At 40.5% G+C, this 16,355-nt stretch overlaps 1 protein-coding gene across 7 annotated transcripts in view; it reads left to right on the forward strand.

Moving 5' to 3' along the window:
• LOC140356390 (receptor-type tyrosine-protein phosphatase S-like) overlaps positions 1-16,355 on the forward strand; it is a 73,503-nt gene that overhangs the window by 32,479 nt on the left and 24,669 nt on the right. For 4 of the 7 annotated variants that reach the window (XM_072441285.1, XM_072441279.1, XM_072441282.1 and 1 more), the window contains exons 5-9: positions 1,315-1,503; positions 10,542-10,652; positions 13,377-13,391; positions 14,434-14,703; positions 15,705-16,084. In XM_072441285.1, the coding sequence (XP_072297386.1) occupies positions 1,315-1,503; positions 10,542-10,652; positions 13,377-13,391; positions 14,434-14,703; positions 15,705-16,084 (965 nt within the window). The remainder of the gene's footprint in view (positions 1-1,314; positions 1,504-10,541; positions 10,653-13,376; positions 13,392-14,433; positions 14,704-15,704; positions 16,085-16,355) is intronic. The other 3 variants (XM_072441283.1, XM_072441284.1, XM_072441286.1) reach the window with 1 other exon arrangement.

Genomic DNA, 16,355 nt, shown 5'->3' on the forward strand with positions numbered 1-16,355 from the left:
TTAAACAATTACTGCGATCAAGTCGTTATTACCCTCATTGCCCTTCCCCTCCTCTTGATCCCAGCTTCTAATTGTCACCGCTGCCTGCACACTGTTATTAGACCAGGAATCCCTGCATCTGCATGTGTTTGTGGGCTAGAAATGTGCTCCTATACAACATATAAGTGCGTGTTTAAGTAACTCCTGCTGACTGGGCGGTCTGTTTGCGCTGCCTGTCAGACGTTGACTAAAAACCTGCCGACTGAGTCACCTAATGACTAGCTGTAGGGAGCATTACACGCCTTTGATGAGGGAGAGCGCGGCGCAGGGGCTGTCGTGGAAGGGATTTTTGTTTTCAGGATGAGGCAGATGGGGAAAGGGAAAGAAGGGGTGACTTACAGCGCCGTGTGTGTGCGGGCTCAGCTAAATGCTTCTCTGTGCAAGATAAGTTGTTTGACTTCACAGCAAATCCCCTGTCTGTGTCTTTCGATGTTTCCCTGTTACGGCCTCAAAATGCATTGCAAAAAGTAGTTATTTCCTACATTATATTTTTAAACAAAAGCTATAATATTTGTTTTGATGTTTTCCTTGAACGGCTGCCACAGAAAATCATCAACTCACAGTTAGCAGTAATTTGCGTAATGAGCTTTCATAAATTATGTGCTGGTTTCTCGCGATCACACTATATTATATGCCATAAAGTTATTAAAGGTGCACTCTGTAACTATTGATTTACCTAAAACCAGTCTGGCATCAAACATAATATCTATCTCCAATGAGACAAGCTACCTGGCTAAGTTACAGGTCAGATCTGTGGAGAGGCGACCCTGCTCACTGTAATAATGTCTGTTTAAAGTAGTTGTCAGCAATAAAAAAACACATGTAAAGGAATAAATAAACACATAAGGAATAAATGCAGACACATGAGTTAAATACCATACTTTGGAAAGTTCCAGGCAAAGCAGTAACATCTCCATGGAGACAATAATGTGGCCTCCCCCACCACAAAAGTTACACAGTGTACCTTTCACCAAAATCAGAAAGCACTCAAAAAGAACATATCTGGCAGTAATTGACAGTGGAAAAGTTTTGTAAATGAAAAGATGTGGTTATTCTTGTGTCTTCATTGCTCATTGTTGACCTAGAATTGCTAGTTGTCATGTCTATTTGAAATTTGTTATTGTAATTTATGTATCTCTGTATATGTCGGAGAAACACCACCACTTTACGTTCAACTGTAATATGTAACGTCGACAACAGTTTTATTAAGTTTCGAGAAATGTCATCAGAAACAAACACAAACCTCCTCTAATCGTGTCCTTTTGTGCCCTTCAGAGGACCTCCTGCCCTTTGGCTTCCCCAGCATCGACATGGGCCCTCAGCTGAAGGTGGTGGAGCGGACCAGGACGGCCACCATGCTGTGTGCGGCCAGCGGCATCCCGGACCCCGAGATCTCCTGGTTCAAGGACTTCCTCCCGGTCGACCCCGGCACCAGCCAGGGCCGCATCAAGCAGCTCCGATCAGGTAACACCCCACACACACTTGGACTGATTCAAAACGGGTATAATCTTCAAGTATTTCCACGTCTTCCACGATTACGGTTTGATTTCTTTATTATGATGCAAATTACACCACTCCTGAGTTGTGAAAAAGCCTTTATATCTTTTTGAGCTTTCAATGGGTTATGTCAGTTTGCAAGATATTGTTCCACTTTCAAATCAGCTTTTATTGTGAGATATCAAAGACTACAGGCGCTTATCAGTAAATTAAAATATTATTACTGTGGTTCATTTCAACAAGTGAGAAAAGTGAAATATAATTCTTTATAAAGCTTTTTTCTTTGAGTGGTTTCTGCAGAAAATGATCTGCTTCTCAGTTTTCACAGATTATATGGCAAATGCCTGTCCAGACATTACACAACCCTATTTGGGGTTAGTTACAATGTGGGTAAAGCTTGTGGTTGTATTATATTAACATCTATATTGTTTTGATGTGAATCCTCTATTATACAAGTGATTTTATTGAATATTGTTTTGTTATATTAATGAAGGAAAACAGAATATTGAGACACTTATCTGCAGTATAAATACAATATAATGGTATCAGAGTATAAATACATTTAATGAGAGAATAATGAACACTATTCAGATGAAATAGCTACAATAATTTGGATTTTGAATGACTTGAAACATTAAATACGATGTTTCCCTTTAAATTGAAAAGCTGAAGTGCATAATTTTTTCCTTTCTCAGTTATTGATGTGCTTTAGACCTGGTACAAACTGCCTCGAAAGCTATTTAAAAGAATCCCTGGTGCATCATATTTTATTTTAATGATAAATCCGACCGTAGCGGCCATATATTAGCTCTGACAGAACTCAATCAATAGCTTTGGGGAGAGGAGTCAGCTTATTAAAGGCATAACTGATGTTCCTCTTATCTTTTTCCCCGCCCCGTTGAAAACCAGTGCAATAGACTGTGGGTGAGTGAAAGCCGTTAGGAGGAAAGATCTTTTTTGACAGAGTTGGGTTAGAGATGAAAGCGCTTTGCATCTTTGGAAAGGGAAAAGAATCACGTCAAATCTCTCTTGAGCCGGTTTATTCTGTGTTTATGATCTTCCACAGAGATGATAAACGGTCACCTGTAGTACGCAGGGACACATTTTCCCAGCCATTCGCGCTCAGGCGTCCTCGGGGAGCATAAAAGCGATGGTGAGGCGAAAGCGTTGTAGCTTCATCCATATTCCGCGCGCCGCTCAGCACCACCCGGCCAGATATCTCCCCATGCACCGACAGCCTTCACAGATCACTGCAGCCCTTTGTCAAAGCCGCTGTCTGGGTCTTCCACCGCGCTCGTCCTCATTTCAATCTTTAAAGTAATTCAAGTGTTGTCTTAAGTAAGTAAGTATAGGCTGTACTGCGGGATGGTTAATTTGAGATGTCAATTTCAGTTAATTTCCTGCACATTATTGAGAGCGTAGCGGTTGGTACTTCCGATGGATGTGAAGGGTGTAATTAACTTAGAGGAAATGCAAGGCTTGTTGTCAGTAGAAATACGACGTGTGTTTACGCTGCTAATAACTTTTTCTTTATATATATTATAGTAGGTTCACGGTAAGAAACAGATCTAAGTAATGGACAGAGATTCATTATTGCCTGGAAATAATGCAGACAAGTTGTAAATAAGACAAGAACTCTTTATTTAAAACAGAACGGCAGCAGTACAGTAGTCTAAGTATGTAAATATCAGAATCAGAAAAAGTTGTATATACCAAAGAGTTTAACAACTGATTCTAATTTGACGCAATTCGGACTTTATCTGCGCAAACGGCAGAAATGTTAAATTTGGGAGATTTCTGAAATTCTTACTACAGTTTGCGGCTTTGCCGTACAGAGACCGTGACAGGTATCAATGTAATTTGGATAACTTTTGATGTCCCACTCCTCAGTAGCATTTTCACCAAATTTCAGCTTTTTAGGGCCACCGCCCTGGGAGGAGTTCGTAAAAGTACGACGTTTGGAAAAACTCCGAAGTCATGTTTAGCCATTTTTGAAGCAATATGGCCGACATTTGTTTGGGCGGACGGCGTTGCCGTAATAATATTTTTGACTTCTCTTGTCACCATCTACCTCTGCGCCAAATTTCATGATTCTACAATCAGATTTTTTTTGGGTCATTTCCCATCTCTCAATGCATTTTTGGTACATTTGGGGGCGCTGACGCGCCAATTTTTTTAATTTTAGAAAAATGAAATAGCCAGAATGTAGAGAGGCACGATTTTTAGAGGTGTGCTAATTTTTGTGACTTTTCGTCAATGTTCACTGGGTGAAAAATAGGAGGGTTGGTCCCGAGAAGAAGAAGAAAGAAAGAAAGAATAATATTCCGATGCGAAAACAATGTTTCCCATTTATCAAATATCATAAACTATACATTTTCGGAAAGCGCTCGCGCTTTCCTACCTCATGGTGTGGGTCCCTGGTCACTGACGGGTACTTTCGATAATTTTGAGTGGGCTCCGCCCACTTTGTGTTTTTGGCCCTCTATACAGTAATAATGTTCAATTTTTGCATTACATGCTTATATGCACGGAACATGCAAGAGATGGGGAACGTATTCGTGAGCTACTTAGCGCAAATGAGCTTTATATCATCCCAATTTAAAGTGCTCGTTTAGTGCGAACTTTTGCACGGGCTTCGCCCGTTTACAACGGTAATGTTCCATTTTCCTACAACTAATTAGTATGCACGGGGCGTGCATGAGTGAAGGAGTGCGTTAGTGAGTGTTTGGAAGTGGGCGAGCGCTTCGCGCTCGATTTCGTTCGATTATGTGCGCACTTTCGCAGCCGTGCTTCGCACGGCCTTACAAGACTAATAGGCCTCTCGCCAGCTTGTGGCGCTCGGGCCTAAAAATAAACTGTGATAAAAAAAATATGTGTAAAAATAAAATTAGTATTGTGGTTTGATTCCAGGTTGATGCAGCGTCCATAAACAGTCTTTTATGTCCTTTTTAATGCTCTCAGATGCCTTCTTCTTAAGTGATCCAACTAACGACTGCACAGTACAACAATAAAAACATATTTGTGATCTGATCTCTGTAACAATGTGCTATTTCGGTCGTATCATAATTTCATGCGTCTCAGTTTCAGTGACAGCTGGATTTTTACAGTGAAGTTGGAATATTAAATTGGAATATTCCAAAACAGCACATTTTATTTAGATGTTTAAGTTTATTTAAGAGATAACTAAATCCAAGTGTATATGAATTGTGCTAAAAAAAACAACAAAATAAGTGATCTAGGCTCTGAGAAAATTGTGATATGAGTCGAGTCCACTCACTTCTTGCCTGAATACAGATTACAGAGATTATATGACATTTTATTTCCTTCAATACTCTTAAATAACTCCTATTCTCAGACTACTTCATCATCTTTAGTTACCGATCTTCCCACAGACCTAGTTTCTCACGTTGTATGGCCCATTTTGATGCTGATTCACCAATACAATATACAATATAAAAGCCACATATCATCATATCAATGAAAAAGCAGCAAGACAAATGGCTCGGCGAGATCGTTCTTAATGGGATTTCAAATCATCAGGAGCATCGCCAAAGCAGAGGAACCAAATGTGCTGTATAATGACCCAAACACTGCACTGGAATGACTTGGAGGAAATCAATTACACCTACACGAGGTACTAAATTGCACTGTAATAGATGAAACGCCCCTTTAAGATCACTTTTAAATATCTTTAATGAGAGAATGTTTGAAGTTAAAGGCAAGGATTTTGTGGATATTTTCCAAGCCCTTGTTTGGACCTGTGCCAGACTGTTTTGCGACACATTATTCTATGTCGATCTCTGGGTCTTGAAAATCCTTCTATGACTCACAAGGATGAAGAAGAAAAATGGTATTGAAAATGACTGCACTTAGATCTTGACAATGGCACGTAGAGGTTTTATAGCCTTAAAGTGCCCATCGCCAGCCAACGCCGCTGCACTTTCTCTCTCCCCTGCCGGAGATTTCCCAAATACATTTGATCATTTACTCAAAACATATGGCACGAGGTGGGGCTGAACCTTACTTGACATCTTAATAACTCAACAAAAACACCCATTTGATTGAGCGACAGCTGCTGTGCCTATTTTTATACAACTCAGAACACATATCGGGCCTATATTGGCTCGTGTAAATCCGTATCCGTCTTCCAAAATCCTTTATGGGACAGATGGCCAGCCCAAAGGTGACTGCTGCGTAATGGATCCACCTGCCTTGGTGAAAATGAAGCGAGAATGACCTAATACTGTATTAGGTCATGCTATCTGATGAAAAAATGCACGCATACTTGCTTAACTAGTACAATGTAGTGTTGTCAAGATACCTGATAAGGATTTTTATACAACAATGATATGTTTAAACAATATGATCTTTTATAAAACAATACAACATCATTTTCAACTCAAAATAATCAAACGTCTTTTAAGTTACCATGGGGTTTTATAGGGTTTTATGTTAAGTTAATGTAATTTCTTACTTGTATACTTATATAAGCATGATTTTTGATAGCTTTGACAACCCTAGTACATTGCTAGTACATATATTATTATTATATATATCAGTAGATTGGTTTACTGAAAATAACAGAAAGTCACTCAAGAATTGGGAGAACCAAATCACTCAGCACGGCCCATCTGGTGTAGGGATCTGTGAGGTGACAATACTAACTAACCTCCGTCCCACTGTGCAGGGACTTTTTTCTTGATGTCAGATGTCAGTTTTATGAGTAAAATATTCGCAGAGCCTGTGTCATTAGCATTTGTTGCAGCTGCTTAACGTGATTATCATTTGGTTAAAATTCTTAGTCAACACAATTATGCAAAATTATTATAACAAGTCTTGGCTGGAGGCATGCGTCATATCTCTGGGTCCATATTTCAATGCAGTCTCTCTCGAGATAACACTCAAACCCATTCAATTAGATGGGGATGTTTTTCATGTGCAATTTCAAATGTTAGCCAGTCCAGGAGCTATAGTGCCCAGACCCAGACTAGTTGAAAGGTGGAGCTTGTCAAAATTATAAATAGAATCTTCTACCATGTTATTTCATAGATAGACCACCAAAATATGTAACGATTCTGCGATAAATACAGTGGCAAGAAAGCAGAGATAAATGATAGACATAGGCAAAGTTTACCAGAACAACCGAGCCAACGCTGGTTCAGCAAATATGACTCTGTTTTAATCTTAACATGGAGCTGAAGGATTTACAGCAAAATGTATAGAACTTAAGAATCCATTTTGAGGGCATCTGCATAATTTACCTTTTTTCCCCCTCATATCGACTTTATTTTGTCTTTATAAAACAACCAAAATGTCTTTCAACCTTAACATCCTGTACATAAACAATACACGCATTTATTCAATGTCATTTAAAACAAAACATATATATAAGAGGTTTTTTTATACAAGTTTTTTTTTAAGTTATCTGTTTTGTATTATTCAGTATAAGAGTATAAGAGGTTTTTTATACAAGTTCTTTTATAAGTTATCTGTTTGTTTGTTTGTTTGTTTGTTTGTTTGTTTTATTATTCACCTCTGTGCCTAATCTGTATTGCAACACTAAACTTGCTCATTGTGGGACAGATAAAGGTTACTTTATCTTATCTTTGACCTTAACATCCTGCACATAGCAGGATGTTAAGGTCAAAGAGGCCTTTATTCAATGCCATTTAAAACAAAACAACACCAAAAACTCTTATACTCTTTATTATTAAGAGTATAAGAGTTTTTTTTATACAAGTTCTTTTATAAGTTATCTGTTTTTTTTTATTATACACCTCTGTGCCTAATCTGTATTTCAACACTAAACTTGCTCATTGTGGGACAAATAAAGGTTATTTTATCTCATCTTTGACTAATTGGACCTCTCAATTTAAAAGACCCAAATGAATAATTGACAATTAGAAATGACTGTATATCAATCTTAATTCAAATTGTATTAATTGCACGGCGTCACTCATAATCGCTGTATTAGATTCATCTGTATTACATATCCGTAGTCATTTTGATATGGTTAGTAAGCTCCTGGGTCATCTCTGGGGTGGACTCCAGGTGATGGGCCTGACCTAGATGTTCTGCCAGCGCTCTCAGGTTCGCAGCATCAGTTGTCATCCGATCATTTGGACCACAGCCCGGCCGACATAATACACCGGCCACGATTTCACAGCGGCTCAATTTACCCCAGTCACATCTCATTCTGGGACTGTCAGCAGCTTCCAGGCTCGCTAACAAACTGCTCCTCTGGCTGACTTTCCCTTTTTTTTTTTTTTTAAACACATTTCTTTCCAGTCATTTCAAGCGCACTCATTATTTTATTTCACAGTCCTATTTGTGTACACTGTTGTTGACCTTTCCTCGCTTCCAATCCCAACATCTGTGTTTCTTTATGTGTGAAGCTCCACGTTTTGCATAAGAAAGATTTCTCCTGGCAATTGCAAATGTGTGCTGATAGTTCGCCATCTGAGCTGCTCGGAGCTGTCAGTGGATTCCTTGTTTGCACTTCTCCACCTGTCCAGTCTCATCTCTTCTTCACTCCATCTATTCTCCGGCCCACCTTTTATGCTAGAAGTGATAATGTGTGTGTGTTTATATTAGAGGCAAGAGTAGTTTTAGCTCGCAGGCCACACTTAGCGTTCATAACTTTATAGATGCAATACATGTGTCCTAACGAAAAACCTAAATCTATCTTGCAACTACTTTCAAATATCTAGGGAAGCACATGCAAAACTAGAAGAAAGCAATTAAGTGTTTAAAATAATACTGCCTCTCTTTTGCTCGCACTTCCACTCAGAATGCTGTTGTCTCGTTTGGAGTCCATTAACAGTTAGCTAATGTCATTTTGGTGCAAGTTCTTTTCCACGCTAATGGGATCCAGTTTTACAGGGACATTTTAGGCATTTATTTCACTGCTTTATAGTCTTTGTTGCCAACTTAGCTGTACGTTTATCTTTTTGTGTTTTCACACCGAGGAGAATTCAAATGTGGCGAGTCAATTTTTAATGACTTTTATTATAAAGGCATGATCGTTTCATTTAACTGTATCATAATGAACAGAGTGCCCTTTTGAGAGACGTACTGACTGGCTTCTTTTTGTTAAAGGGTATTTGCTGAGAAATCTGAACGTCATCATTTTTTCTTTACTGAGATTAGTGTGTTTGCGATAAAAGAACAGTTCAATCCAGGGTTCTAACTGAGATTATTTTATTGAAGGGTAAGACCTTTATTGTATTTGGTTTTGACTTTAAGTCTGTGAAACATTGAACATAGAAAAAATCTCTCTTTCGCTCTCTCCTTTGTTTGTACGGTATAGCGTAAAACACATACTTTGGTAAATGCACCTTTTCAGTTTGCTGCCAATTGCCATTAAAAGCAACATAACAACAACACCAACAATTGCCTCATTTTGTCCTACTTGCCACAGTGTGGTCAAAAAGCCAGTGTAACCCCATTTAAACTGCAATAGTATGAATTATCCAGGGATAATGAAATAATGAATAGCTATTAGTGGACAATTTGCATGTGCAATATTGTTTAAGTGTGCCATGTACTCTCATTATGTAATTAGCTTGCTCATTGTCTGTTTGTAGGAGCAGACTGAAGTGGGTGGCTACATACTGCTTTTGCCAAGGAGATATACAATCACACATCCATTAGTTTAATAGAACTGTGCCGTTATTTCAGCTGATGTCATGAGATACAAAGTGACATGCCCTCACCGGTTTGTGTGCCGGTCTTTTTCTGCTTGCATGCGTTTGCCCATATTTGCTTTTTGTGCAGCGCGTAATTCATAGGTTTTTACCTTTTCCTCAGGCTCCATGTCAAAGCCATTTAAGGGTTAGATAAATGCGACAGAACAGGCTGTAAGAGCAAGAAAATAACAGTCAGTAACGCCAAAGGTTTATCTGAAAATGTCGTAAAAATAATATTAACCAGCGAGACAATAGATGCAAGCTAGTGTTTGATTATATCGTGTATCGGGAGTCCCACAGTGGGATTGGAGAAAGAGAACGTAGCAGGTAAAAGACGCAGGTTGACAAGTTAAAGAGCGTTTGTGGGTCGCTGCCTCAGGGGAAGAGAACTCTGTGTTGTTCCTGCCAGTTACTGTAGCAGCGAGATAGAGCTGGCTTTCTTCACGGCGGTATCAGCCAGCCAATTGTAGCAGGAATCACTTCAGACTACAAAGGGTGTCATCTAAGTTTAGGAAGACGACTTGTGACTTGCAAACTCTGGAAATAGAAACAGAAATGTTCAGAAATTCAAAAATGTTCTCTCCGAAGGCACAAGATTAGGTAATAAAATAGCAGAGCAAAATATTGAGCTTTAGAGGGAATAGAGGGATCAGAAACAATTGTAACCTCAGAAAAAGATGAAAAAAGACGCTGGACTGAACAAGATAAAATGTGTATTTCTCACAGTTTTGCTATTTATCAACTAAATAAGCGAACAACATTGCAATACAAATAAAAACCCATTCAGACTTATTTATGTCTGTATTCGTCAGTCGTGTATGTTTGTGTAACATGCAAATTTAGGCTGACTCCCTCTCCAGAGCTAAAAATGCCCCATTGCGAAAGGTAATCCATAAAAGTTCCTCTGTGTTTTTAAAGTCTGTCCACACTATCATGCTGCCCTAATATTCATAACTGACTGAGATGAATGAGACACTGCAAACTGTGTTTCACATTGACAACCATTTTTTTATTGATTGAGTTCGAGGACATAAAACAGCAACAATGAAAACGATTGATGGATACTTGTAGAATGTACTTTTGGCTGCAGCAAAAACAATAACAAGAAAATGGAAGACAGGGACAGAACTGCAAGGACGGGACTGAAAAAAATCCCAAAAACAACTGTATGTACTCTTAGTTCTTTGTATTTTGTCTTTTAGCTCTCTGGTTTTGTTCTGTTTGTTTGTTGGTAATGTTGTAGAAAAATATTTGAACTTGAGCCCATATGTATGAATTATTATAATGCTGTTAACTCTTGTGACATTTGTCTTGCAGGAGCGCTCCAGATTGAGAACAGTGAGGAGATGGACCAAGGGAAGTACGAATGTGTTGCCACCAACTCTCAGGGCGTGCGCTACTCTTCCCCCGCTAACCTTTACGTGCGAGGTAGGACCCACATAAGAACGCAAACATGCACAAAACAAGCAAACAAAGAAATCCTTCGATACCTCTTTTTCATGTGCTTTTAACTGTAACTTAATATTATTAACCCATTCATTGTCTGCAGTATATGTTGACTGTGTGGTGTTCTCACAACCACCTGTTAAGGAACTTAAACCCTGGTGCTATCGAGACCTAAATAGTAATGTTAATCAAATTGAGCAACATGTTGGACACGCACCTTGGTTTAACTGCATGGAAGCATCACTGTTTACTAAAATGGTTTCTGTACAAGAGGCAGACTCATATGGCACTCGAAACATTAATTTGCTTAATGATTTCTCAAAGCGATAAAAGTTACGTAAATGAGTTGAATAAATTAGTTGTAAGAACTATCAGATTATTGGTTGGTTTAGTACAAGCTAAAGACTTTCTATGTCCACATATAGAGTATGTATGAAGAAGAAAAGTCTGGAAATGAGTGAGATGCAGATGGATTTGCGAGTATGGTGTTGTGGCTATGCGCTGGCCGTTTTTATTCTCTGTGTTTCCTCGTTCTCTCTTTTCCTTCACGTCATTGTGTTCCGCATCAACCCCCTTCCATCCCTCAGAGCTTCGAGAAGGTTGGTGCGCTCTATCTTTTCGTTTGTTACTCCTTTGTTTCAGAAAGGTTCACTTACTCAATCAGAAAGAAACCATTAAGATAAGTGGACTAGATTTGAAGTCAAATGGCTCCAAAATGAAGACAGCTGAAATCTACAATAGAGTGGTCTGCCTACGCAGCAGATTGCATTGACTGCATTGTGAGGCCTTGTGTGCAGAACCCTTGGTATTGCCTTCGCTCCTCGATCAGTGTGTTCTGCATGGTATGATCTTGTTGTCATGGAAACCCAAGAATTGGAAGATTAAAAAAGCGATGTTTGCATGGAAGGAGTGAGAGAGAAAGAGAGGAGCACCGCTGCATGTGAGTTACTGACACAAGTGCATGGCACACTGTGTGTTTATGGGCCTTTTGATATGCTCGCAATGTGTTATTGAACTCATTGTCTTGTCTTGTCTTGCCACTGTCTTCTTTTTATACTTTTTGTGCCGTATCATTATACGAGAAATGATGTCCCACCTCTCGTGTCACTGCATTAACTTCAATGTTACACTTGAGTCAAGATCACGCCTGTCATGCTTGTATATACCTGCTGTTGTGATGTTGTATAGGCTTCACAGACATGAACACATCCGTGTGGCAACACATTACCTAGAGTTATGCCACCAATACTCAATATACTTAGTTGTTGCAGAATGCCAAGTCCACAATTTCATTTTTCTTAGTCATTCCTATCTTTTCCAAACAGGCCAATATGGCTGTATTGTCTGACATTTAAAATTAATCATATCCATGCGCGTTTTCGATACCGAGGGAGATATTAATGATTCCTTCTTATTACAGTGCTTAATGAAAGCAGTGTCCTTGAGACAGACAGGGCGGAGCTGCGTAAATGTCAGTGAGGGACGGTGCAGGACTTGTGTGCTCAGTAATCCTCTCCAATGTGCCAAGGCCTCGCTCGTCCAGTGCCTCCGACTCCCCGTAGAGGAGGCCAGTCGCTCCAGGTCTTCTAATAAAGATGGAAGCGCCTGCTCTGTGCAGCTCCATAGAAAATGGAGGGAATGATGCGGCTCAGTACAATTATCTCTAAGCTAGTGGCTCTGTGAGTGCGTGCAGGATTAGAGCTTGTTATGAGCTCACTTAATTGTAAAGTGCTAAGTTCCGGCAGTGGCTTTGTCTGGCTTTGTGTCTGGGCATTTCTACATTCATAACCTGCACTGACACTGCAAAGGTCATGATTCAGCTTCTCTAACAGTCATCCAGTCTTCAGCTCCATCCTGTTGTGACTCATGTTACCAAAGTAATCCATGTGCTTAATTGACTCTTTCCTTTTGTTTTTGGCTGTGTTGTTTGGTGTTCAGTAACAAAATGAATGAACCCGATAGTGTTGCGTCATGCTGCATTGCACCTGCTGTGTGCCGTGTGCATGGACAGCGTGTGACATGTGCATGTCGACAGACTCAGGTGCCTGCCTAACCATGTCTAACAGATGTACTGTTTTTGTCTCTCTGTCTCTTTCTTGGCTTCAACTTGCGTATCCAATTCTGGGTATCTTTTGGCTTTTTATTTCCAATGCATTTAGTTTTGTGTTTTTTTGTGAAATGGGAAAAACGCCATTGCATTTTGAATTTGAATTCTTTAAATATTTTTAGTTTTATACAATCTATTTTGAAGTAGGAGCGTGGCTTTTGCAGATTCCTTAAGAGTGTAGGTTTAATTAGTTTATTTGTACTATATTTTGTATTTGTTTTCTTTTTGTTTTCTTTGAAATAATCCCTACATTTAGACTTGAAGTTGCTTTAGTTGAGTTTTTAGCCCTTTTCTGCTCTCCCCCCTTGACATTTCTTTGTCCGTGCCATATCTCTATCTGTCTATCTCTGTTCCCTGGGCTTCTGTTTCCTCTTCTGTTTTTGTAGATCCTATACGTTATTTTCAATGGGCCTTTTGGTGATATAGCAGTGTTTTTAAATAGATACATGTGTTTTCTTCTTCCTGGCTCCTCTCCCCTCCTCCCCCCTGAACCCTTTTCTAATCCTCTCTTTATCTTCCTTATTTCCCTGTTACTCCCCTTCTCCCCTGTTTATCTCTTCTTCTTCTTCTTCTTGCATTCTGTCCGCACCCTGATGTAGGAGCAACAGACACATGTACATAAGTTTATTCACTTATCCACATGCACATACTGCCTCACAAACCTCTCTTTTGCCCGCACTCTCCCGTTCTGCCTCTTTCATATTGTCTTGGTGTTTTTTGATTACCTACTTGTGTCCAACTGATCACTCCGTAACTGCTCCCTATAAGAACCACACTTCCTGTCCACATCTTTTCAATTCATTTCTGACAACACTGTATTAGTTTTGGATCCTATGTATTGTACAGTACCTTGTTGTACAATGTGGCTGTCCTTTGCTACATTGCCTGTCATTGTCTTGAAGAGAAGCAGAGCTGCTCTATTTCTGCCTGTCGTCTTCTCTGGCTCTTTCTGGCTTCTCTCTCTGTCTCTTTAAGTCCTCAGTTCTCCGCTCTCTTCTTTGTGTTACCCACCATTTTATCCCTCTTGAGTCGCTCAGGCATGAACGTTACCTATAAGTCCAGTCTCTTGATGCATCACTTCTTAAAATATAGTTGAATTTGTATAGTCTGGCACGTGCACGGTTATAACTTTCCAATTTTCTTGTAGTTCCCGAGGGACACAAATTGCAGTGCACGACTTACTGATTGAACCAATGATTGTCTCCGAGAGAAGCACCCTCAGGCAAAGAAATTTCTTCAAGTTAATCTTGACCAGCAATTTTCATTTATCACTTCAAAATGGCCAACATTTCTTTGAGAAACTGATTATAGGTATCATGTCCTGGTATGTGAAACACTCAAGAGTTTGTCACTTATTTTTTGATGAGGAAGCTCATGTTTGAGCTCAACACAAGATTAGTGTCTTTTTGTTGGAATCATCAGTACCATAAAGTAATTGGAACTAAACTTGAAATATCCCTTTTGTAATTTTCTGTACAAACCCTGAAGTTCATTCTCCCCCTTCCTGTTACCTCTCCTCTCTCTATTCTATCTATTTCTTTTGCTTTCTGCCGCTCTCTCTCCCCACACTCCTTGTTTTTCTGGCCCTGCCACTCCCTCCCTCCCTCTCCCCCTGTCCCGCTCTGTCCTCCCCAACTTACTATCCCGCTTTCCCAGTGCGCCGCGTGGCCCCTCGCTTCTCCATCCTCCCCTCCAACCACGAGATCATGCCGCACGGGAGCGTCAACATCACCTGCGTGGCCGTGGGATCGCCCATGCCTTACGTGAAGTGGATGCTGGGCAGCGAGGACCTGACCCCTGAAGACGAGATGCCTATTGGGAGGAACGTGCTTGAGCTGAATGGAGTCAGGGAGTCGGCCAACTACACCTGTGTGGCCATGAGCAGTCTGGGCATCATCGAGGCCACTGCCCAGGTCCTGGTCAAATGTAAGAAAGGAATTGTATTTACAATAAAGTGTTATTCTAAAGGGGGTAAGAATAGCACTGTTCATGTGTTTGAGACATATAGGATTTATATACTTTGTTTCTGTGGGTCAGTCAGTTCAGCTGGAGAAAGTTGTTTTGCATCCACACACTGATCTGTTGGATACAGTGACAGAGTGAATCCACTGGTCCATATTCACCTGCCATCAGTGAAACATAGATCTGTGTGTCGTCTGATTGGACACATTTTCGCTGCTTATCAACTGACTTAACGGCAGCATGTGGAGGTTGAACAGAAGGGGTCCAGAAGGGGCACCCCACAGGTCAGGGGCATGTGGTCTGAGACACAGTTACCAATTTCAACAAAGCACTACCTGTCTTCCTGATAGGACCTTAACTAGTGATGCCCACCCAATCCTCTAGTCTCTGTAAGAGGATCCCATGATCGACAGTGTCAAAAGCAGCACTCAGATCTAACAGAATTAAGACTGAGGCTTTGCCCGTGTCAGTGTTCAGGCAGATGTCATTTGTCACCTTGACAAGAGCAGTCTCAGTGCTGTGATGAGGTCTAAAACCTGACTGGAAAATATTAAATGAGTTGTTTATTAAGAGGAAGTCAGTGAGCTGCTTGGAAACAACCTTTTTGAAGACTTTGCCCAAAAATGGCAGATTAGAGGTGGGCCGGTAATTACTCAGTACTGCGGCATCAAGACTGCTCTTCTTTAGGAGAGGCTTTATGACCGCAGTTTTCAAAGACATTGGAAATGTTCCAGATTGAAGTGACATGCTAACTATGTTAGTGAGTGGTGCTAACAAACTGTTCAGCACAGACTTTAGAAATCTGGTGAGTAACACATCGAGGCAGCATGTAGATGAACTGAGACTGGTGATTATCTCCTGCACACAGTGTGTGTAAGTTATATACACATGTTGGTATACTTCCTTCATATTGGTCTGTGTAAAACTATCATAACTTCCAATCTGACCCGTTTCTCTCTCTCTAGCCCTGCCCAACGCTCCTGGCACTCCTCTTGTGACCGAGACCACAGCCACCAGTGTGACCATCACCTGGGACTCTGGAAACCCTGATCCAGTCTCTTATTACATCATCCAGTACCGAGCTAAAGGACCAGACAACAAATATGAGACAGTGGAGAGCATCACCACCACACGCTACAGCATCGGAGGACTCTACCCCAACACTGAGTACGAAATACGGGTGTCGGCAGTCAACAGTATAGGCCAAGGCCCTCCCTCTAACCAAGTGCACGCTCGGACTGGTGAGCAGGCTCCAGCTAGCCCCCCAAGAAATGTCCAGGCTCACATTATATCTGCAAACACTGTGATGGTGCGCTGGGAAGAGCCAGAGGAACCCAATGGACAGGTGGGTGCAAGCTATTTTTAACTTAGAACACAACAAAATATTGATTTAATTCTGTTTTAAATGACTTCAGATTGCAATAGATAGTTGAATCTGCATGTACCAGGCACCAGGCTTCACTTTACAATTTTCTGCATTTGTAATTCATTCCTCACTCAATGGCGGTAACCCTTGCTGCAACCACTAATCACTAACACACTACATTCAGTCTAGGCACAATAACAGTTTGTATTAGAGCCACTGCTGTCCCACTGTTGAAACTGGTACTTGCAGA

The sequence above is a fragment of the Eucyclogobius newberryi genome, unplaced genomic scaffold (assembly GCF_026437365.1).
Source record: "Eucyclogobius newberryi isolate DKJ021-1_F unplaced genomic scaffold, fEucNew1.0.hap1 SCAF_12, whole genome shotgun sequence".
NCBI classification, from domain to species: domain Eukaryota; kingdom Metazoa; phylum Chordata; class Actinopteri; order Gobiiformes; family Gobiidae; genus Eucyclogobius; species Eucyclogobius newberryi.